This window comes from Hippocampus bargibanti, linkage group LG17 (genome assembly GCF_051943395.1).
Source record: "Hippocampus bargibanti isolate YZ-2025 linkage group LG17, ASM5194339v1, whole genome shotgun sequence".
NCBI classification, from domain to species: domain Eukaryota; kingdom Metazoa; phylum Chordata; class Actinopteri; order Syngnathiformes; family Syngnathidae; genus Hippocampus; species Hippocampus bargibanti.
In genome coordinates, this window is record NC_142750.1 from 5,569,826 (window position 1) to 5,593,998 (window position 24,173).

The 24,173-nt window shown below is 40.2% G+C and overlaps 1 protein-coding gene across 2 annotated transcripts; it reads left to right on the forward strand.

The window, feature by feature from the left end:
• Positions 1-50: 50 nt before the first annotated feature.
• eftud2 (elongation factor Tu GTP binding domain containing 2) lies at positions 51-23,485 on the forward strand. Of its 2 annotated transcripts, none has more exons than XM_089018964.1 (28): positions 51-189; positions 576-699; positions 797-957; positions 1,394-1,472; positions 1,580-1,655; positions 2,536-2,601; positions 2,677-2,712; positions 2,896-2,986; positions 3,051-3,133; positions 3,227-3,393; positions 4,930-5,054; positions 5,123-5,186; positions 5,282-5,372; positions 5,441-5,576; positions 6,332-6,459; positions 7,389-7,582; positions 7,670-7,781; positions 7,866-8,006; positions 8,085-8,186; positions 8,271-8,353; positions 9,729-9,815; positions 12,010-12,136; positions 13,401-13,488; positions 15,588-15,706; positions 15,985-16,079; positions 16,151-16,304; positions 22,336-22,443; positions 23,188-23,485. In XM_089018964.1, exons 2-28 carry the CDS (start codon positions 587-589, stop codon positions 23,281-23,283), a joined length of 2,922 nt encoding a protein of 973 aa, XP_088875090.1. In that variant the 5' UTR covers positions 51-189; positions 576-586; the 3' UTR covers positions 23,284-23,485. The 2 variants fall into 2 exon arrangements, with proteins under 2 accessions (XP_088875090.1, XP_088875091.1); XM_089018965.1 differs by having other exon boundaries at positions 576-694; positions 795-957.
• The last annotated feature ends 688 nt before the right edge of the window (positions 23,486-24,173 follow it).

Here is a 24,173-nt window from a genome sequence, read left to right on the forward strand (position 1 = left end):
AGGCGATAGTGAGTACACTCGGGCGAATATTCGCTGTTCAAATAAACGAAGAAAAAAATACGATACCGGAAGTGGTCTTTCATACGCATGGCGCTATTTGAAAAATAGTTTTACTTGCTAAAAGCTAAACGAATTGCTGCATATTATTTTGGTGATTATACGTTATTCTTTCGTGATTGCACGGTACAGGTGAGTGTTCCATTTCATCGTTGTAAACTATGATTTTTGTCGACGGTTTTAACGTAACACAAACGTTTCTTCGGGTGTCATTCATTCTTATTTGCTACGCTAGCCGGCTAGAATGCTAATAGTAGACTCAAGTCATATTTTGCTGCATGTTAGGGGCAAAAGGTTAAAACCTTCTAAGACATTTAGACGATAAATACTTATCTAATATCTCAGTGCTCTACCTGGAAAGTAATAGAATGAAATGACTGTAAATTTCCATAACACGTATTGGAAGGTTCCCTGATGTTGAGGTCTCTTAATAGATTAAGCTTTATGTTTCCAGAGTCATTAATATTTGTGCTTTGTCTATGCATACCTTTTACCAACATGTGCATTTCTTGTTGAAGTTTTCGGCATAATGGAGGCTGATCTGTACGACGAATTTGGAAACTACATCGGTCCAGAGCTTGACTCTGACGATGACGATGAGAATGACTTGGATGCTGAGGACCGAGATGCAGACGAGGTATTGTGTAGCTTTTTCTCCCCCTTTATTTTGGCTAGGACATGGTTAATGTGCTTGTTGAACCAATGGTGAAATAACACGTGTTTCCCTTCTGATGTAGAGAGATGAGGATGATGATGATGAGCCTGCTGATGCCGATGAGGATGTCCCCGGCATGGAAGTTGTACTGCATGAGGATAAGAAATACTATCCAACTGCCGAAGAGGTGTATGGGCCGGAAGTGGAAACCATTGTCCAAGAAGAGGACACTCAACCTCTCACAGGTTAGAGATTTGAATGCTTGCACTACCATTCGATTAAAAAAAATATGAAAAAACAAGAAATTACTATTGGATATATAATCAGAGAAAGTAATGTATTATAATATTCCAATTTTTTTTAAAACCTTTATTCATTTACACATGAAAACAACACTCCACCCCGGTAAATAGCAACAACAAACTTTAAATAGGAGCATGAGTGATTATTTCATGCTTTTTTTGTCTGTGAAAAAAAATATATAGTATACAAATTAATTACTATATGTTGTCATTTGTGTGTAATTTATTTTATTGACTAAACAAGATGAACGTTTTTGGTGCACGAAGGAAACCAAATTATCAGGTTACATACTTGATATAAATATACTTTGTGATTAATTTCATTCATCAGCTATCACCATTTAATATTCTCAAAAATCCTCTCTCACCCTCCAACCAGAGCCCATTATTAAGCCGGTGCGACACAGGCAGTTCACCCTAATGGAGCAAGAGTTACCAGCCACGGTTTACGACATGGAGTGAGTTTGACTACAAAGAAGGAAAATGCTCAAATTCAACCCATTTGTCAGAAAGTGTGTACATTACCTCTAAAGATCTTCAATCGTCATTTTCCTTCTCCTGCCAGGTTCCTCGCCGACCTGATGGACAGTCCCGAGCTTATCCGTAACGTCACACTGTGTGGTCACCTCCACCATGGCAAGGTGGAACTCGACTTGTCATCTCTGTCTTTACCTCTGTGGCATTTTGCCCGTTTCATCTTGCGCTCTTAAAGGACAACCGACACCATTTTTTTGTTTCCTAACTGACATCAGAAAAACGTTTTATAGCATCTAAAATACCCAAAACATGCAGCCTGATATTTTTAGTCAAATGCAAAACACGAATAAAAATGAAAGTGTCCCAAAACTACTTCAAAATGACCTTGGAGATGCCGAGTTTCACAAGGTCACGCCCGGATGTCTTGCCTTGCTCTAGAATCAAAACAATGGCTTCAGATTCGGAGAAGATGCTTTCTTGTTACTCATTCACTTATGAATATGATTCAAATAGTTCTGAAGAGGAAAGCATAAATGTTTGCAATCGATTAAAGAAGTCCTCCCGTATCAATTCGAGCCGTCAGGACTCCAATGTAGCGTCCCAGAAAATGCACAAGATGGTGCCCAAGCTCCATTGGAAATGGGCTGATTTGTCTGCTGGGAATTTGTGTCAACTAGTATCAAATAGTAGTCTTGGTGCAACACACAACGATTCACCATCGCGTTATTTGTGTTTTCCTTCTAATTCCCCCATCAACACGGATCAACACGATGTTTTCAGACCAAACAAAGTACCCAAAATGCATTGTGTGTCGCTTTCTCGGTCAGGAATCATCACCAACTCAAAAACAAGACTTCCTGAATATTCAGCGCGAGTCTTAAAAAGTAAAATATAGCTAAATGTGGTGGAATATTTGTAAAATACTCTCAGTTGAAGTCATTTGAAGTGATTTTACAAATTATGATCACAGCTTGTCCGTAAGCGTCGGTTGTCCGTTAAGATAACCCGACTACACTTTTAATTCTTTTTTTTTTCCCTTATCAGACTTGCTTTGTCGACTGTCTGATTGAGCAGACGCACCCCGAGATCAGAAAGCGAGATGACATGGACGTGAGTGTGTAGTCTGTAATAAGAGCTTGCTCAAAATTACTGAAGACTTAACACCAGTTTTCTTGAATCTTTCAGCTGCGGTACACAGACATCCTTTTCACTGAACAGGAGGTGAGCGTGTCGTTTTAGAATAATAATACATTCATAAAAAGTGCATGGCATATATCAATATATGCCTAGATAATAATTCGAGTGACAATGACCAAAACCATGGCACTGGAGTGGACGCATTTTTCACATGTCTAGCAGTGAATGAGTTAAATATTAGAATATTTTGTTGTTTGCATTTCACAGAGAGGCGTGGGTATCAAAAGCACACCTGTCACACTAGTCCTCCCCGATTCCAGGGGCAAATCTTACCTGTTGAACATCATGGACACGCCAGGTACACTCCCATCATTTTACAACCTCAATGTTAAGATATTGAAACGGTTCCCTTTCCCAACCAGGCCACGTCAACTTCTCCGATGAGGTCACATCCAGCATCCGCATCTCGGATGGCATCGTCCTCTTCATCGATGCGGCGGAAGGAGTACGTCTTAAGTGTCGTAGTTACCTCAGCCATTTTAAAAGTTGAGAGCGGGGTCATTCATAGGCACCTGACTTGCAACGTTGTCCACCGCAGGTGATGCTGAACACGGAGCGCCTGATCAAGCACGCCGTCCAGGAGCGCATGGCCATCACCATTTGTATCAATAAGGTGGACCGGCTCATCGTGGAGCTCAAGTTGCCACCCACCGACGCTTATTACAAACTCCGCCATATTGTGGACGAAGTCAACGGTCTGCTCAAGTACGTGGCTGTCACACCACTCACCCATACCTGACAACTATCTTGGTTTTGCCGTTATGAGTACGGTTTTCATTATCCCATTTCGGGTTATGGGTTTATTCATGAAAATTACATACAGTGATACCACGGCTTACGAACGCTTTAGCTAACGAACCTTTCGCCTTATGAATGTTAAATTCGCGAGAATATAATCTTGACATACAAACTATTTTTCGGGAAACACACGGAGCGCCACAATGGGTGATGTGTCGTCCGCGAACAAGTCGGTTCTTGGAGCTTTATCTCTGAAGTGAACGAAGCTAAAAATGGTAGCCGGCTTTTTTTTCCTCTATTCCCCGCCCTCAGTCTTCGGTTAAAGCCGCACGTGATTGGTCAAGATCCGTGGTAGAGGAGGGAGGGGACACACGGAGCAGGACACACGCAGCAGTGAGCGGGGGGGGAGGGGTTACATAAACACACACACGAAAGGGAGATGACAGAGCTTGAAACAAAAACAAAAGTGAAAAAAAATGTAATGGTGAGAAAATTGATAAAAAAACAGTGAGATTTGGACTCATTTTAACGTTGATAGTTCAAAAGCGGAGTTTAGACTGCAAGGTTAAAATAGCCCATCAATCAGGCTCCACAAATAACCCACACAAGTCATCTGTACAATTTGAAGAGAACATACAACCAAGGGAACCAGATATTAATGACGTTTCTAGTGTGTCTGCCTGCATCTGTTGCTGTTGCAATATCACAACTTCTAAGATGTGCCACCTTGAGACACTTTCTGCAAAAAGCCATCCATTCCATCAAGCCATCAACGACAATCACAAAGGTAAATAAAACAACTTTATTATACAGTACAGTTAATTTCTTTAATTACAATACCATAGCACATTTATTATACATAAAATAAGGTATATTGTGTGTAGTTTTAAGGCTTATTTAGTTGAAAATTATGTTTTATGGGGACCTGGGAACGGATTATTCTCATTTTGATGGTTTCCTATGGGAAATTAATTTTTGGAATACACACTTTTTGCCTTACACACACTTTCTGGGAACCAATTAAGTTCGTAAGCCAAGGTATCACTGTATTCCAATAAAAACAATTAGTTAAAATGGTCAAAATCGTAAATATCCAACGTTTCTGGTTTCAGAAGTTGGTAAGTATGCTAACCTCTCTCAGTTCATTTAGAATCAGAATCATCTTTATTGGCCAAGTATGTAAAACACACAAGGAATTTGTCTCTGGTAGAACACGCTGCACTAATATCATCATTAAAAAAATGCAAAGGGGCATTATAGTTATATTTGAGTTACTGTTTAGAGGGGAAATGGCTTAGGGGAAGAAGCTCTTTAAATATATGCTGGATTTGGTGCGCATGGATTGGTCGCTGGAAAAGGTGGTGGGCAGGGTGTGGAAGGTCCAATAGGATTTTCCGCACCCTTGTTTTGATTCTTGCAGTGTGCAAGACGTCAAGAGTGGGTAGGGCGGTGCCATTGATTTTTTTTTCCTTTCATTTAGTGTCACTTTCCCCCCCTCTTTAGCACGTACTCCACCGATGAGAACCTGGTGGTTTCTCCTCTCCTGGGAAATGTGTGTTTCGCTAGCTCCCAGTACAGCATCTGTTTCACGCTAGGCTCCTTTGCAAAGATCTACGCGGACACTTATGGTGAGATGATCACATGTTCACACTCGGGCAAGCCTCCTTTCTGATGAATATTTGTTTTTTTTTTTCAGGTGACATCAATTATACGGAGTTTTCCAAGAGACTCTGGGGTGATATCTATTTCAACCCGAAAACGTGAGTGTTCGACCAACATTTGCCATTTAAACATACGTGTTCTCATTTTTGTTTTTTGTTTTTGTGTGCGTGTGTTTGTGTTTTGTGTCATGAAGCCGCAAGTTCACCAAGAAAGCTCTCGCGAGTAACTCCCAGCGCAGTTTTGTGGAGTTTGTCCTCGAGCCTCTTTACAAAATCCTTTCACAGGTTGGGAACAAAACCTTACATGAGCCCACGAGGTCCAATCGTGACAAATTACTTGAAACTTTGTTTAGGTGGTTGGGGATGTGGACACGTCCCTCCCAAGAGTACTGGATGAACTGGGGGTTCATCTGAGCAAAGAAGAACTGAAACTGAACATCAGGCCGCTGTTAAGGCTCGTGTGCAACCGCTTCTTTGGAGAATTCACTGGTACACAATTTATTTATTAATTTTATGTATTTATTTATTTACAGTGATACATTGGCTTATGAACTTAATTGGTTCCCAGACAGAGTGTGTAAGGCGAAAAGTGTGTATCCCAAAACTTAATTTCTAATAGGACACCATCAAAATGAGAATAATCCGTTCCCAGGTCCTCATAAAACATAGTTTCCTACTAAATAAGCCTTAAAACTACACAAAATATACCATATTTTATGTATAATAAATGTGCTATGGTATTATAATTAAAGAAATAAACTGTACTGTATAATAAAGTCGTTTTATTTACCTTTGTAATCGTCGTTGATGGCTTGATGGAATGTAGTTGGCGCTTTCATCAGCATTAAACACTTTATGAGGAACATAGCCTTATTCTTTCACCATCTTGAGGAATGATCCCTTGTAGGTATTTTCTCTGCTTTTGAACTATCAAAGTTGAAACGAGTCCAAATTTCACTGTTTTCTATCCATTTTATCACTCTCTTACTGTTGTCTGGCTGTCTCTTTAATGTCTAACACCGAGCGCTGACGTCACCCAATAACAGCACAATATCTCATGGTTTACAGTGGGTGGTCCTGGTCTCCATTAACCGCGAGAAACGAGGGATGACTGTATTGTTTTGAAAGGCGCTTAGAAATTAAATGGATTATTATTATTATTATTATTATTATTTTTATTATTATTATTATTATTATTATTATTATTATTATTATTATTGTATTTATTGTAATGTTCTCTGCAGGCTTGGTGGACATGTGTGTGCAGCACATCCCCTCGCCACACGATGGCGCTCGGAACAAGATAGAGCACACCTATACTGGCGGTCTGGACTCAGACTTGGGGGAGTCAATGGTTGAGTGTGACCCTGAAGTGAGTTTTTATGAGTGGAGATAATATAGGAAATTATATTGTAAAGATATTCATAGACTATAACAGAGATGGCAAGCCAGCAGGGGCTATGTATTTCTTCCCCATGTATTTCAATACTTTGGTTCGTAAACTCTAAAATCTTCTTTTCCTTTCGGCTTTTCCCTTCAAGGGGTTGCCACAGCAAATCAGTGTCCTCCATCTTTGGAGGTTTGATCCGCAAGTTTGTTTTGGCCAAGCTTTTACGTCGGATGCCCTTCCTGACACAACCCTCTGTAAATATCCGGGCTTGGGACCGGTCCCTTTGTGGCTACAGAACAAGCAACTCGCTCAGTAAAAGTCTCCCAAACACAAAATGGTTATCGGCACAGCAACATTCAAAAAAGCAAAAACTTTACTCACCATTTGATGACAATGCTCTGATCTTACCGTGACATACAACTGCATAATCAGAAATCATGGCTTCCCGCGAACAGGCACACATTTGACACTAACTACATTTGTGGATTCATACAGATGATATTGTTATTATATTAAAAAAAAATGGTACCCTGGCTCAATAAACGCTGCATTTATCACTAAAGTAGATCACTTATGGAAGAGGTAACCAACATGGTGACCCTGAAGGACTACCGCAAGTCAAGTTTAACTCATTCACTGCCAGACGTACAAAAATGTGTTCACTCTATTGGTTCGTAAGCTGTAAAATGACATTTGTTAAAGCACAGGTGTCAAAGTCAATGCCCCGGGGGCCAAATATGGCCCGCCAAATAATTGTATTCGGCCAGTGAAAGCAAATTAAGCATGTCAAGTGCTATAATGCTTGCTAAAGTCCAAACCAAAATTTTTAATTGCCGTATGTAAACCACAATAACAGTCATTATTTTTTACTTCAAATTTGAAAACTAGTCATTCATTTTTTGTTTATTCAGGGCCCTCTGATGTGCCACACCACCAAAATGTACAGCACAGAGGACGGCGTTCAGTTCCACGCCTTTGGCCGTGTTCTGAGCGGGACCATTCAGGCGGGCCAGCCCGTCAAAGTGTTAGGAGAGAACTACACTCTGGAGGATGAGGAGGATTCTCAAGTTTGTACCGTGGGCCGCCTCTGGATTTCCGTTGCCAGGTGCACCTTGAAGTTTTGGACTTTTTAAAGTTGGAGCGTTTTTTTTTTTTTAGGAGTTAAATCTCACCTGTTCCATTTTTTTTTAAGATATCAAGTTGAAGTAAATCGAGTTCCAGCCGGGAACTGGGTCCTTATCGAGGGATGTGACCAACCCATTGTGAAAACGGCGACTATCACAGAGCCACGAGGGAACGAGGAGGTCAGACTCAGCTGACCCTGACAAATGGCGGCCAAATCTAAAAACTAACGCATGCTTTATCGACTTGTTACTCTCTCGCTTCAGGCTCAGATTTTCAGGCCCTTGAAGTTCAACACAGCGTCGGTGATTAAAATCGCGGTGGAGCCCGTAAACCCGTCAGAGCTGCCCAAGATGTTGGACGGATTGCGGAAGGTCAACAAGAGTTACCCCTCCCTCACCACAAAGGTGCGTCACATTGACTCAAGTCGATGTCACCGTGTCTGTCAACTCGCTTCACGTGTCGCGTTGTCTTTGACTTGACAGGTGGAGGAGTCAGGAGAGCATGTCATCCTGGGCACGGGAGAACTCTACTTGGACTGTGTTATGCACGATCTGCGCAAGATGTACTCTGAGATCGACATTAAAGTAAGACGGATTCATGTTCTGCTAACATTTCATCCATTTTTTTTTCCACTTTTATTATGAAACAAAATGTCTACATGTCCGTAGGTTGCCGACCCGGTGGTGACGTTCTGTGAAACGGTGGTGGAGACGTCGTCTTTGAAATGTTTTGCCGAGACGCCAAATAAAAAGTGAGTATGAGGTACACGACCTGCAAAATAAAATCCGGAAGAATTATCCCAAATGTAATTAATTAACTCATTCGCTGCCAGACGATGTGCAAAAATGTGTCCACTCCAGTGCCAGGGTTTTTGTCGTTGTCACTTGAATCCCAGGACCCACAGAATATTGAGATTTAGGACGACATAAACATTGGATACAGCGTTAGAAACCAGAGACTCTCTTTTTTCATCAGAAAAAAAGTTAATTCCTAAGTTATATGGGTCTCGAGTTATTTGATCTTGAAATGGGGGCGGCTGTACAAAATACAATAAATACATAATAGAAAAAAATAGTTAATTCCTAAGTCATATGGGTCTGGAGTTATTTGAGCTTGAAATGGGGGCGACTTCAGAATACAATAAAATACACAATAGAAAAAATGAGTGATTCCTAATTAAAATGGCTCTGGAGTTATTTGAACTTGTAATGGGGCGGGGCTGTACAAAACACAATAACATACATAATAGGAAAAAAAAGAGCTCATGCCCAAGTTATATGGGTCTCGAGTTATTTGACCTTGAAATGAGGGCGGCTGTCCAAAATACAATGCAATACATACATGTTGGTTTATATAGCGCTTTCACAACAGCTGTAGCTGGAACAAAGTGCTAACATGGGGGAAAAAAGGCAAATGCAACCCCCTTCTGTAAAGGAAAAAAAACATTGCCAGAGGTCATGGCTAGCGCTTTATCGGCACCCAAGCAAGAAAAAAAACCAGACCCGAACTAATTCGGGAATGGCGCTATACGTTATATTTTCAATTCACGAATAAAATCGCGAATGGGAGTGAATGGGTTAAATATATACAGTATAATGATTTTTTTTCTTTGACCCAGCTGAATTTTACTGTCAAACTAAACATAAAATGAAAGGAATAAAATTTATGAATACATGAAATGAGGGTGGCTTTCCGAAATACAATACAATACATCCATATTGGTTTATATCGCGCTTTAACAGCTGAAGCTGGAACAAAGCGCTAACAGGGGAAAAAGGCAAATGCTGCCCCCTTGTGGAAGGGTAAAACTACTGCCAGAGATCTGGCAAATATGCTCCAATGAATGCATTTTGGTCTATTTCAGTCAGTTCAGTCTACTTCGGCAATGTAGTTAAATCGGGCCCCAGAATTTGGCCCCCTTTTGTGACACAAGGGGGCCAACCATTTTTAATTTCCCAGATGCATCCCTGATTTTGTCGGGATTGAGGGTTTCATTATCATAGAGTGGAAAAAAAAGAATTGTGTTGGCCCCCCCCCCCCCCCCCCCCCCCCCTGAAATGTTTCCTCCCCTTTTGGCAAGCGGTGTCATAGTGATTGACAGCTGACTGTGCCCTCGCCATTGGCAGGAACAAGATCACCATGATCGCAGAGCCCTTGGAGAAGGGGCTGGCCGAGGACATTGAGAACGAAGTGGTGCAGATCACGTGGAACAGGTACGAAGCCGTTCGTCTCGCAGCCTTCATACAGCCACTAATTATGTCATTGTCAGAGATATTCGGTCGGCTGTGAACAAAGGCTCGAACACAGGAAGATTGTCTTTTACTGCCGGCAGGGGACGCAGCCATTCATGACCGACACCCAACTTCTGCAGCCCTCTGCCAAGCTATTTATTGAGAGTACAGTGATACCTCGGCTTACGAACACTTTAGCTAATGAACATTTTGCCTTACGAGCGTTAAATTAGTGAGAATATAATCTTGGCATACAAACTATTTTTTGGGAAACACACGGAGCGCCACAATGAGTGATGTGTCGTTCCCGAACAAGTCTCTGAAGTGAACGAAGCTAAAAGTGGCAGCAGACTTTTTTTCCCTCTATTCCCCGCCCCTAGTCTTCGGTTAAAGCCGCACGTGATTGGTCAAGATCCGTGGTAGAGGAGGGAGGGGACACATTCAGCAGTGAGCGGGCGGAGGGGTTCCAGAAACAGAAACGCACACACACACACACGAAAGGGAGGCAGCTTGAAACAAAAGTAAAAAAAAAAACAAAAGTGAAATGGTTAGAAAATGTATAGAAAACACAGTGAAATTTGGACTCGTTTCAACTTTATTGATTGATAGTGTAGACTGCAGGGTTAAAATATCCCATCAATCAGACTCCACAAATAACCCGCACAAGCCATCTGTAGAATTTGAAGAGTACATACAAGCAAGGGAACCTGCTATTAATGAAGTTTCTAGTGTGTCTGCCTCGCTGTTGCAATATCACAACTTCTAAGATGTACAACCCAGAGCTCCTTGAGACACTTTATGCAAACACCCAACCATTCCATCAAGCCATCAACGACCATCACAAAGGTAAATAAAACGACTTTATTATACTGTACAGCTTATTTCTTTAATTAAAATACCATAGCACATTTACTATACATGAAATAAGGTATATTGTGGGTAGTTTTAAGGCTTATTTAGTTGAAAAGTATGTTTTATGGGGACCTGGGAACGGATTATTGTCATTTTAATGGTTTCCTCTGGAAAATTAATGTTTGGAATACACACTTTTCGCCTTGCACACACTTTTTAGGAACCAGCTAATTTCGTAAGCCAAGGTATCACTGTATATGCAAATTTAAGTGATACATTAGTAAAACATAGTCTTAATTTGAATACCACATCCCTGGACGTCCCAAGCACGAACAACTATAAAATAACAGAACATACACATTGTAATGGGTTGTCTTTCCATAAACTGATGAATTTGTAACCTGGCTAAAGAGCTCTTCCTGTGAAGGAGTTTACCAAGTCGTACATTAGTCCAAGGCCAGATCTCCTACATAAAGATGACACTTGAACAGGCTGTGTCTGTTCACCTCTGATTGACCTCAGATTTTCTGTGTTTCCATTGTGGGCCTTCTAAGCAAGAAGCTTCTAACATTTAAATATGCTAACTACTATTCTGTCTATTATCTATCACTCATGATGAATTGGGGCGATTTGTAACGCTGCACGTACAGCGAGACTTTCGCTTAACGGCTCCCGAGACGTTGTCATATTTCTCTTTTATCCCTCTCCTGGCGACTTGAATGATGCGCAGGCTTGCCGAAGTAACCGTTTGGTCTTTTAATTAAATGCCAGGATGGACAAATGCCTCACAGTCACATGTGTATTTGAAGCTAAAAACGATGTAATATTCTTTTTAATTTTATGTGACGCGCTACGGCCCGCTAACATTTCATTCCACTGAGTGAGTGTTTTTTTTTTTTTTTTTTTTGGGGGGGGGGGGGGGTTGGATTTCCAGTGATTTGCTTTGTAGTGCAGTTTGGACAGAAAATAAAAGATGTGCTGTGTTTGTTTGGTGAATCAAACGTGGACCTCTTTTTTAAGAGCCCTCCCTCCTCCCTGTATTGATCAGCTCACTTACGCTAATTGGAAATGCTCTGAAAGCACACATGGTTTCCTTTCACCGTGATACGTGTGTGTGTGTGTGTGTGTGTGTGTGTGTGTGTGTGTGTGTGTGTGTGTACCCAGGTGTGAAGGTGCCGCAAAAGCGACACACTTCACACCCCATTAAATTGAACCTCTTCCTCTTCCATTAACCCCTGCGCACATCCCAATCAACTCATCTCTTTTATGTTACAGCTGACACTTCTCGCAAAGCATCTTTTTTTTTATCTTCCTTCTCATCCAGGAAGAAGCTTGGTGAATTTTTCCAGACAAAATACGACTGGGATTTGCTGGCCGCCAGATCCATCTGGGCTTTCGGACCCGACACAACCGGGCCCAACATCCTGGTTGATGACACGCTGCCATCTGAGGTCAGAATTACAAAATCGTTTTCAGCAAATGAGACCTGTGGGGAAATGGCACCTGTGTTTGTTTGTGTGTGTGTGTGTGTGTGTGTGTGTGTGTGTGTGTTTGCACATTTCCGAAGTTATTGGTAGGGTTGCAAAGTACTAGTTCAGGGGCCGGGGACTCCTTTTGAACTAGGTGGCTGCATTCTACCAGATCACCGCTAGATAAGATTGCATTAGCCTTTATTCAATCTCGCAGTGGACAAATATACATTTCACAGCAGCAAAGTGATAAAAGTAAGAGGAAAGGAAAGAAAGGAGTAGAAAAACAAAATGCAGGAGCTGCTGTAAAGGCAGCCACCGTCGCGGCGCCATCTTGAAGTTAAAGCAAAAAAAAAAAACGAAATAACAAATAATGTGACACAAAAGACACAGTCAGTCTTCAAGTTTCAGCACATTCTGCACCCTCTTTTTGCATGAAGCAGTTCTAGGTGAAAAGAGGAGAGAATCGAAGCATCCTTTTCACCAGTGGATCATGGACGTCATAGTGAAATGTGCCCGTCTGCTACAAGCTAAATGTCGAAAGCAAACACAAAGCTGTAGCATCCATTGCCGAAAAGAGATTGTCCCACGTAAATCCGCTTTAATTCCAAACCGCGACAGTTCCACATATGCACATTTCTTCTCATTGCGGGCTCTTCAAGCCATACATCCATCCAGCCGCAGACTGTCCAACTGCACCGACCTTTCCGCTGAACAAAACAGTGCTGTGAAAATGCTGCCCATTACAGGCCCAAAAAAGCAACATTGCTCCAGAGCTGCATTTTCAACATACAGATGGTTCCCTACTTATGAACATTCGACTTACGAACAACGGTGCATTCCGAACACTTATGTAGTAACATATGTAGTATTCTCTCCAGTTGTACATGTACATATCTTTATAGAGCATATCTTGTATTAAATGTTCATTTTTCAGTACAAACCAATACAGGTTACTTATACAAGCCTTCAACATACTTCTATAAACATTAAACATACTTATATAAGCCTTAAACATACATTCCATACAAAATATAGCATTGAAGCAATTTATGAACGATCGATTTACGGTCGTTCGTAAGCTGAATACGAACGACCGTTTTGTCCCAAAACCATTGACAGGAAGTAGCCAACTATCTATTTATTGTGCATTTGTCAACTCTATTCATCATTCTCATCAACTTTTTTTCATGTTAATTTATTTATTCATATCAACTGTGTCCGTCCGTGTTGTCGTGCTCGGCAGGTGGACAAGGCGCTGTTGGGCTCGGTGAAAGACAGCATCGTTCAAGGTTTCCAGTGGGGCACAAGGGAGGGACCCCTGTGTGATGAGCGTAAGGACCGTCCGTCTTTTTTCAAAGATGAACCTCAGCTGCACTAGTTTAGATTTTTTAAATTATATAAATAACCTATTTTCCAGTGTATAAGGCACACCGGGGTATAAGGTGCAACCCCAATGAATTGTGTAATTTCAAACTTTTTATATATATATATATATATATATATATGTATGTATGTATGTATGTATGTGTGTGTGTGTGTGTGTGTGTGTGTGTGTGTGTGTGTGTGTGTGTGTATATATGTATGTGTGTGTATGTGTATATATATATGTATGTGTGTGTGTATGTATATATGTATATATATATGTGTGTGTATGTGTATATATATGTATGTGTGTGTGTATGTATATATATATATATATATATATATATATATATATATATATATATATATATATATATATATATATATATATATATATATTTCCCCATTGCGGGACGAATAAAGGTATTCTGATTCTGATATATATATATATATATATATATATATATATATATATATATATATATATATATATATATGAGGCAAGTCCTCAGAAGCCAGCTCAATGGCAAGAACAAGACCCGGGCAATAAACAGCTATGCCCTGCCAGTGATCAGATACCCTGCAGGAATAATAAGGTGGCCAAAGGAAGAGATTCAGACCACGGATGTTAAGACCCGAAAACTCCTCACCATGCACGGAGGGTTCCATCCCAAGTCCAGCACCCTGAGACTGTACACAAGCCGTAAGGAAGGAGGCCGGGGACTAGTGAGTGTGAGAGCCACTGTCCAGGATGAAACATCCAAGCTCCATGAATACATCAAAGAGATGGCTCCAACGGAGAATGTCTCAGTCAATGGGGAACAGAGGATGAGGTGCTGGAAGAGGGACAATCATGGGAGGAAAAGCCCCTACACGGGATGTACCACCGAACCATAGCAGAAGTGGCTGATCTCAAGAAGTCCTATCAGTGGCTAGAGAGGGCTGGCCTAAAGGACAGTACAGAGGCACTCATCCTGGCTGCCCAAGAACAGGCCCTGAACACCAGAGCCATAGAGGCAAGGATATACCACACCAGACAAGACCCAAGGTGTAGGTTGTGCAAAGAGGCACCTGAGACAATCCAACACGTAACTGCAGGGTGTAAGATGCTGGCAGGGAAAGCCTACATGGAGCGCCATAACCAGGTGGCTGGCATAGTCTACCGAAACATCTGTGCGGAGTATGGACTGGAAACCCCAAGGTCAAAATGGGAAGCACCTCCCAAGGTGGTGGAGAATGACCGAGCAAAAATCCTGTGGGACTTCCAGATACAGACTGACAAGATGGTAATGGCCAACCAACCAGATATCGTGGTCATAGATAAAGGGGAAAGGAAAGCCGTTGACGTGGATGTAGCGGTCCCGAGTGATGGGAACATCAGAAAGAAGGAACATGAGAAAATCGAGAAATACCAAGGGCTCAGAGAGGAGCTGGAGAGAGCCTGGAAGGTAAAGGTGACAGTCGTGCCTGTGGTGGTCGGAGCACTTGGGGCAGTGACCCCCAAACTCGACGAGTGGTTGCAACAGATCCCGGGAACAACATCGGATATCTCGGTCCAGAAAAGCGCAGTGCTGGGAACAGCACGGATACTGCGCAGAACCCTCAAGCTTCCTGGCCTCTGGTAGAGGACCCGAGCTGAAATGGGGACAGACACCACCCATGGTGGGTGAGACGAGGAGTTTTATTTATATATATATATATATATATATATATATATATATATATATATATATATGATTTAATATTTAATATTAATAATGATAGATTTCATTTCTAAGCGCCTTTCAAAGAAAATGAAGGCGTTTAGGTGCGCCTTAAACACCGGAAAATATGTTTTTCTTTAAACTTGCTTAGGAAGTTTTTTAAAAAAATCAACATTTCCCTATTGTGGGATGATTAAAGGCTTTCTGATTCTGAAGCTGTTGGGGCAATTCGCTCAGAAGCTAATGCTAATGCTAAAACTTGCGCAACCCCTCACGCCAACTTCACCATGAATATTGCCGGCGAGAATCTTGTATTTTTATTTTTCCCCTCATTGACGTCTTTCTCCCTTCTAAATATCCGCCAGCCATCCGTAACGTCAAGTTCAAGATCTTAGATGCGGTCATCGCTCAAGAGCCGCTTCACCGCGGAGGAGGCCAGGTCATCCCGACCGCCAGGAGGGTTGTGTACTCTGCCTTCCTCATGGTGAGCTCAGCGTTACCCTCCTCCCAAACCCCCCAAACCTCCGCCATCTTTCCCGTCTGTCATTCGACTCCTACCGCCTCACTTTCTTTAATGTTCCATTACACTGATTACACTTTGCATTTCGCTGACGATCGTTCTCTTTAATTACAACCCGGCGACGTTTCTCGCTCACCCGTTTTTTTTGGCAGGCCTTCTAATCTGATTTTGACAGTGTCACGCATACATGTGATTGCCGCATCTTCAACTGGGTTCTTCTGGTTCCTATTTTTGCACTTCAGGCCACCCCAAGGTTGATGGAACCATACTACTTTGTGGAAGTTCAAGCGCCCGCTGATTGCGTCTCTGCCGTCTACACGGTGCTCGCCAGGAGGAGGTCGGTCTCTTTCCACGAGGACTTACACTCTCAAAACGACAATCGGATTTCACGCTGTCATCGTTTCGCAGAGGTCACGTCACGCAGGACGCGCCCATTCCGGGTTCTCCCCTCTACACGATCAAGGCCTTCATCCCGGCCATTGACTCCTTTGGCTTTGAGACCGACCTTCGCACGCACACTCAGGGCCAGGCCTTCGCTCTGTCGGTCTTTCACCACTGGCAGGTATGAATTTGCCACCAAATTAATTTTATGCCACAAATAAGTTGATGCAAACTCTTGTTGATTTAATAAGGAAGTATAAATATTATTTCGTAGATTCAAAATATATTTTTTAACTATATACAGTGATACCTTGGCTTACAAACTTAATTGGTTCCCAGACAGTGTGTAAGGCAAAAAGTGTGTATCCCAAAAATTAATTTCCCATAGGAAACCATCAAAATGAGAATAATCAGTTCCCAGATCCCCATAAAACATAATTTTCTACTTTCTAATTTTCTAAACCTTAAAACTACACGAAATACAGTAAAGTCACGTTATATCGTTATCGGATATATCGATAGTCCCGGTTAAATCGATACTATTTCTATGCACGCACGGAGAAAATTACATGCAAACAGGGTCGGATATATCGATAGTCCCGGTTATATCGATATTTTTTCGGACTCCCTTGAATATCGATATAACGAGACTTTACTGTATACCTTATTTTATGTATAATAAATATGCTACGGTATTATAATTAAAGAAATAAACTGTACTATATAATAAAGTCGTTTTATGTACCTTTGTGATGGTCGTTGATGGCTTGATGGAATGGAGTGGCCGGTTTCATCAGCATTAAACACTTGATGAGGAACATAACCTTCTTCTTTCACCATCTTAAGGACTGATCCCTTGTCGGTGCTTTCTCTGCGATAATTTTACCTTGTTCCTCATCAATTGTGTTCTGTTTAGCTGGCTTGATAGCTTTTTGCATCAAGTGTACAGATGGCTTGTGCGGGTAGTTTGTGGAGCCTGATTGATGTGATATTTTAACCTTGCAGTCTACACTCTACCTTTGAACTATCAAAGTTGAAACGAGTCCAAATTTCACTGTTTTCTCTCCATTCTTATCACTCTATGCGTCGTCTGCCTGTATCTTTAATGTTTAACCCCCCCTCACTGCTGCGTTCTTGACCAATCATGTGGCTTTAACTGAAGACTGGGGGCGGGGAATAGAGGACAAAAAATGTTGGCTGCCATTTTCTTTTTTGGAGAATGGCTTCACTCTTTCTGTCTGTAACCTCCACCCCCTCACTGCTGCGTTCTTGACCAATCACGTGGCTTTAACCGACGACTGGGGGCGGGGAATAGAGGACCCAAACAAGGAGAACGGGCTCGTTGGGAACGACACATCACTCATTGTGGCAGCTCCGTGTGTATCCCGAAAAATAGTTTTTATGCCAAGGTAAAATGTTCATAAATGTTACGTTTGTAAACCGAAAACTTTGTTAGCAAAGGGGTTCGTAAACCAAGGTATCACTGTACTGTGTGAGTGGTGAGCCGTGAATTTCACAAGTAGGCCTTCAGTAGTGCTACGTCCGAATCATTCCACAGCGGTGACTGTAAAAAAGTGTGGTGTGATTTACTATACGTCCGCAAGAGGGTACCGTTAGCCAGGAAATAACTGTCCGACTGTTCTTAACTCATTCACTGCCACATTTTTTGCACGCCTGGCAGTGAATGAATTAATAAGAATTCACGGACAAAATACAATTAACATCAGTCAGATATTTTTAGGCAGGCCTGCAGAGAAGGCCTCGTAGGCCCTGACCATCCACCACTGTACTGTGTATAAAACTCATTTCACAGTGTACACGGAAGATTTATGTTGTCAGTTGTGCACCGTTCAATCCACCTGTACAGAACTTTTAAAACCCCAAACCGTGACCGCGACACCGAAGGCACACGTGTCGACATCGCGTAACACGCAACAAATGTCCACGCTGTACAGCCGCACATTGCGCATCCCATCCGCCACTCGGCCTCAATCACCGCTGATGTGCGGCAAGTGGTGAGTCATTAAGATTTAAGCCCCGTCCCGGCCTGCCATGTTCGACATGTGTTTGCGCGCGCTCTCAGCGGCTGTCGCTCGGCGTTAAGCTCCACTTAGATAAGATGAGTGCTTATTACGGCAAATTCCTTCTTCTGGAAGCCATAGTGAAGGTGACGTCTTTGCACCTGAACGTCTCACCGGCAGCATACAGGAAATAGAAGTGGCGAAACCCGCTTCTCATGTTTAATTGGGAGCGCTCAATTAACTCATTCATCAATTTATTCAAGATTTGAAAATATGACGTAGAGCGCCATTCCCGAATTTGTTCGGATCTTGTTTTTTCTTGTTTGGGTGCCAATAAAGCGCTGGCCATGGCCTCTGGCAGTGATTTTTCCTTTTCCACAAGGCATTTCCCTTTTTTCCATGTTAGCGCTTTGTTACTGTTGTTCAAGCGCTATATGAACTAATACATATGTATTGCATTGTATTTTGTACAGCCTCCCCGATTTCAAGCTCAAATAACCCGACACCCATGTAACTTGGGAATTAACTCTTTTTTTCTATTAGGTATTTTATTGTATTTTGTACAGCCGGCCCCATTTCAAGGTCAAATAACTCGAGACCCATATAACTTAGGAATTAACTCTTTTTTTCTACTATGTATTTTATTGTTTGTAAGCTCTCAGTCGTACAGGAGTGGTCCACAGTCGCCCCTGTACAAAAGTGAAGGTTTCGTTTCAAAGGTCAAATAACTCCAGACCCATATAACTTAGGAATTAACTCTTTTTTTCTACTATGTATTTTATTGTTTTGTACAGTCACCCCAATTTCAAGTTCAAATAACTCCAGACCCATATAACTTAGGAATTAACTTTTTTTCTGTTATGTATTTTATTGTATTTTGTACAGTCACCCCCATTTCAAAGTCATATAACTCCAGGCCCATATAATGTAGGAATCAACTCTTATTTTTTTCTATTATTTATTTTATTGTATTTTGTACATTCGCCCCCATTTCAAAGTCATATAACTCCAGACCCATATCATTTAGGAATTAGCTGTTTTTCTGATGAAAAAAGAGAGTCTAAGGTTTCTAACGATGTATCCAATGTTTATGTAGTCCTAAAACTCAATATTCTGTGGGTCCTGCAATTTGAGTGACAATGACAAAAACCCTGGCACTGGACTGGACACATTTTTGCACATCGTCTTGCAGTGACTGAGGTAAAATGCAAGTTTCATGAGTGTGTTGATCTGATCGACGAGTGCAACAAATATGGGAGGGGCTTTATTTATTTTAGTTGGACCGTTAAAAAGGTGAAACTCAGTTGTAATTTGGATTTTTTACATCTTCCCAACAGATTTCATACTGAAGCAAATCGTGTCTCTCATATTCTGCATTTGTACAATCACAATGACTTTCAAAAGCTACCCAGAGCGATTTTTGCGTTTGTTCTTCAGGTCATTTATCACCGTTATTTCTCCACCAATCATATTTTCATAGCCGACGTTCGTGTTTATAATCAGGTGAAATGTAAACGAATCCTATCACGCCGCGCCAGAGGTCTGATTTATTTCTCCCAAGTCGCAAACTGGTTGTCCTTGTCCCTCGAGGGATCTGCTCGATGGCCTCCAGCAAGGGAATCACATCATCACTAGCTTGCGTAATTACATATTTACTGACTCAGCATTCGTCTTGTTCGCCCGCCAAGGCGCTTTGGGCGCAACAGACTGACTCGCGTTGATTCAGCTGCCCCTGGACGACGCTTTGTTTGCCCCCATTAAGCTTGTTAGTGCGCTGGTGGTCTGCCAGTGCCGCCATGTCATCGATGTCAACTTAGTGCTTCGTCGTCCATCTGTTGATTTGCCTCCAGCGTCTCGCTTGATGGTGGCTTCCCATGTGTTGTCCCATCCTGAGGCTGGGAAACTTGCCTTCAGTCTTGGGTGTCTTACACGGGGAGAGAATAATCAATATTTCAGGACAGGCTGAAGTCAAGAAGCCGTAATTTGTGGCAGACAGTAAATTTCCATAAACACGTTCACTTCCTGGATTGTTTTGGACCTTTAATTAACTCATTCACTACCAGTCAATGTGCAAAAATGTGTCCACTCCAGTGCCAGGGTTTTTGTCATTGTCACTCAAATTCCAAGACCCACAGAATATTGGGTTTGAGGACTACATAAACATTCAATGCAGTGTAAGAAACCTTTGACTCTCTTCTTTTATCTGAAAACAAGAGTTAATTCCTAAATGATATGGGTCTGGAGTTATATGAGCTTGAAATGAGGGCGGCTGTCCAAAATACAATGCAATACATCCATATTGGGTTATGTAGCGCTTTAACACCAGCTGAAGCTGGAACAAAGCGCTAACATGGAAAAAAGGGAAATGATGCCCCCTTGTGGAAAAGAAAAACATTGCCTGAGGCCATGGCCAGCGTTTTATCAGCACCCAAGCATGAAAAAAGAAAACCCGAACAAATTCGTGAATAGCGCTCTACGTCGTATTTTCAATTCCGTCATATTTGTTTTTTTTTTCGTTGACTTCCAGCAGCTCCTGCATTTTGTTTTTCTACTTCTTTCTTTCCTTTCCTCTTCCTTTCATACCTTTGCTGCTGTGTTACTTCCGGGTAGAGTGAACATTGGCGCGAATGGCTGCTGCTGCTCACCCGCACAAAGAAAACACACAAAAAAAGTACTTATCCCGTGACTGTAAAGTGTCCTTGAGAGTTTTGAAAGGCGCTTAGAAATTAAATGTATTCTTATTATTATTATTATTATTATTATTATTATGTGAATGAGTCAATCCAAAATACTTTGTGCCTGATGAAGCAAAAAATAAAAATAATATAACAACACAAAGACACAGAGAGTCAAGTCTTGCATGTTGCGATAGCGTTACCTGACAATGAGGCTCATGACGTGCTTGTGATTTACGTGACTCATTGGCTAAATTGTCTTCAAATAAATAAAAAAATAAAGAAATTACCGACTTCCCCTGCCAACGTTGCACCGATGCCAACACCAGTCACCAGCACATCTTGCCTCCCCATCAACATGATGGACGCGCTCCTGAGTCAGTGGCAGTAACGCAACACAAGCAAGGCAATGATTCAGATGAGAGGCAGGCAGGTGGAGGAAAAAAAAAACACCCAAAAATAAAAAAAGGTGCCCACTCAGCGACATTTTTCAGATTTGATTGATTGTTTCTCAGATTCTTTTTTCTTTCCCTCTTCCTCTCAGCTTGATACAAATGAGAAGCATCCTCAAAGATGCTTCTTTCATGTTATCCAGACGGGGTTTTTAGAATTTATGGATTTTTGAATATGAGGCCAATGACATCTCTGATATTTGGCAGATGTTTTGAGAGGCACTTATGAATTACATTTATTATTATTAGTATGATTATTATTATCATTATTATTATTGCTATCATTATTATTATTATTATTTAATTATTATTACTATGATCATTATCTTATCATTATTATTATTATTATCATTATTATTATTACTGTTATCTTATCATTATTATTATTAATATTATTATTGTTACCATTATTATAACTATTCTCATTATTATTATCATTACTGTTATTATTATTATGCATTATTATTATTAATGACTATTATTATTCATGATAATAGTAAGGATAATAATAATAATAATAATAAAAATATTATTATTATCACTATTAAAAATATATAAAAATCCAAATAAAATTTTAATCCAAATGTAAGCATTCGCCGGTTACCAGAATTGCATTAATAATCATAGTAGTAATAATAATAACAATAATAATAGTAAAAATAATTTTAGTAATAGTAATAATTATTATAATTATAATACTATCATTATTATCATTAATAATAATGATAATGATAATAATGAAAATGTTATTATTATTATTATTATTATTATTATTATTATCATCATCACTATTTTTATCTTCATTATTATTATTCGTGATAATAATAATATTATTATTACTTTTATTATTTGTATTATTATTACTCCTATTATTATTAATGCAATTCTGGTAACCGGTGAATGCTTACAATACATTTGGATTGCAATTTTAATTGGATTATTTTCACTTTTTTTAGGGGGCAGGGCTGAGTTGTCTTAATGTGTTAATTTGTTTCCCACAGGGAAAATCTAAATCTAAATAAATTGATTTATGAGCTTGATCATGAAATAATCATATTTGCCAGATTGTTCCCGGCGACCCGCTGGACAAAAGCATCGTGATAAGACCCCTGGAGCCTCAACCTGCCCCCCACCTGGCCAGAGAATTCATGATCAAGACCCGACGACGCAAGGTGAACTTTTTTTTCTTCATATTGTTTATCATCGCCTGTGGGGGTTTTTATTCACAAATCATTTTTTTAACCCATTTACGCCGAGCATATGAACACAGATAAATGCAATTTTCAAAATAAAATTAAAACATAGTATTAAATAGGTTCAAATGCAGTGTATAATTAATATTATTGCATATAATTAACAATAATAACATTATCTATAAATATCAATTAATGTGGCAAGAAACAACATGAATGCATTTGAAAATGAATTTATCTGTGTTTGTATGTCAGCTTGAATCAAATTTGTCTTTGCACACTTTGTCCCGTTGCCTTTTATTCTTTGACTTTGATTATTATTGTTATTGTTATTATTATTATTATTATGGTTATTGTTATTATTATTAGTTTTATTATTATGGTTATCATTATTATTATTAGTTTTATTATTATTATTATTATTTTGTATTATTATATTTTTTTAATTAATATTGTTATTATTCTTATTATTATTATTATTATTATTATTATTATTATTATTATTGTTATTATTATTACTACTACTATTATTATGAATGCAATTCTGGTAACCGGTGAATGCTTACAATACATTTGGAGTGCAATTTTATTTATCTATCTATCTATCTATCTATCTATCTATCTATCTATCTATCTATCTATCTATCTATCTATCTATCTATCTATCTATCTATCTATCTATCTATCTATCTATCTATCTATTTATTTATTTATTTTCGGCAGGGTTTGAGCGAGGACGTAAGCATCAGCAAATTTTTCGACGATCCTATGTTGTTGGAGCTGGCCAAACAGGACGTTGTGCTAAATTATCCCTTGTGAGTGCGACCACAACGTGGCTAAAACTTTTTTTTTTATCTTAAAAAAATATACATCCTGGTAGATATACAGTCATCATGTTTTTTTATTTCTCCTTTTGTTTTCTGTATGTATAAAATAGTTGTTGTAGTATACACCAAACACAATGGAAACCATTTTTTAACAATATGCTGTTGATTTCAATAATAAAAAACAAAAAAAAGTGTCTTTGTACTTCAACTTGGTTTCTTCTTTTTTAATTACCATTGACGAAAATCCTCATTTTAATTCATGGTGTCTGTGTAAACTCACAGTCGTACAGGAGTGGTCCATCGATGAAAAGGTTTCTTCAGCCGTCATCTGTACTTCTTTGAAGGTGTTTTGCTCCTCATCCGAAAAGCTTCGTCAGTGAACTAAAGTAGTGCTGGAACTTAGGGAAACCTCCAACATCTTAAAAGAAGTACAGATGACGACTGATGAAACCTTTTCATTGATTCTGGGTGATTTTTTGGGGGGAGGGGCATGAGGATCCTTGCAATGATATTACACAAAACGCCCACAGGCGATAGGGACCATGCAAGCTAAATGACCTCAACATTACCCAAAAATCAGTGATTAAAGATAATGAAGTCGCCAAATGCAATTTGGTACAGATCTGGATTCGACTTTACTACTTCTGACCCTTTATAAACACCAACTTTATTCAATTTGTCGACAAACGCTCCTCTCCAGAAACCTTTTGAGCGAGGTCGCATCCGCGGCGACGTTTGCGGTGATCGCCGTGTCGACCCGCGACTCTGTGTGGGTTGTGACTGATGGACATGTTGATGAATGAATGGAGGCAGTCGGGGGGGACCAAGCCAAAGTTGGGAAGAAACTAAGACGCTGATGAAACGTGACAGTGAAGACACTGA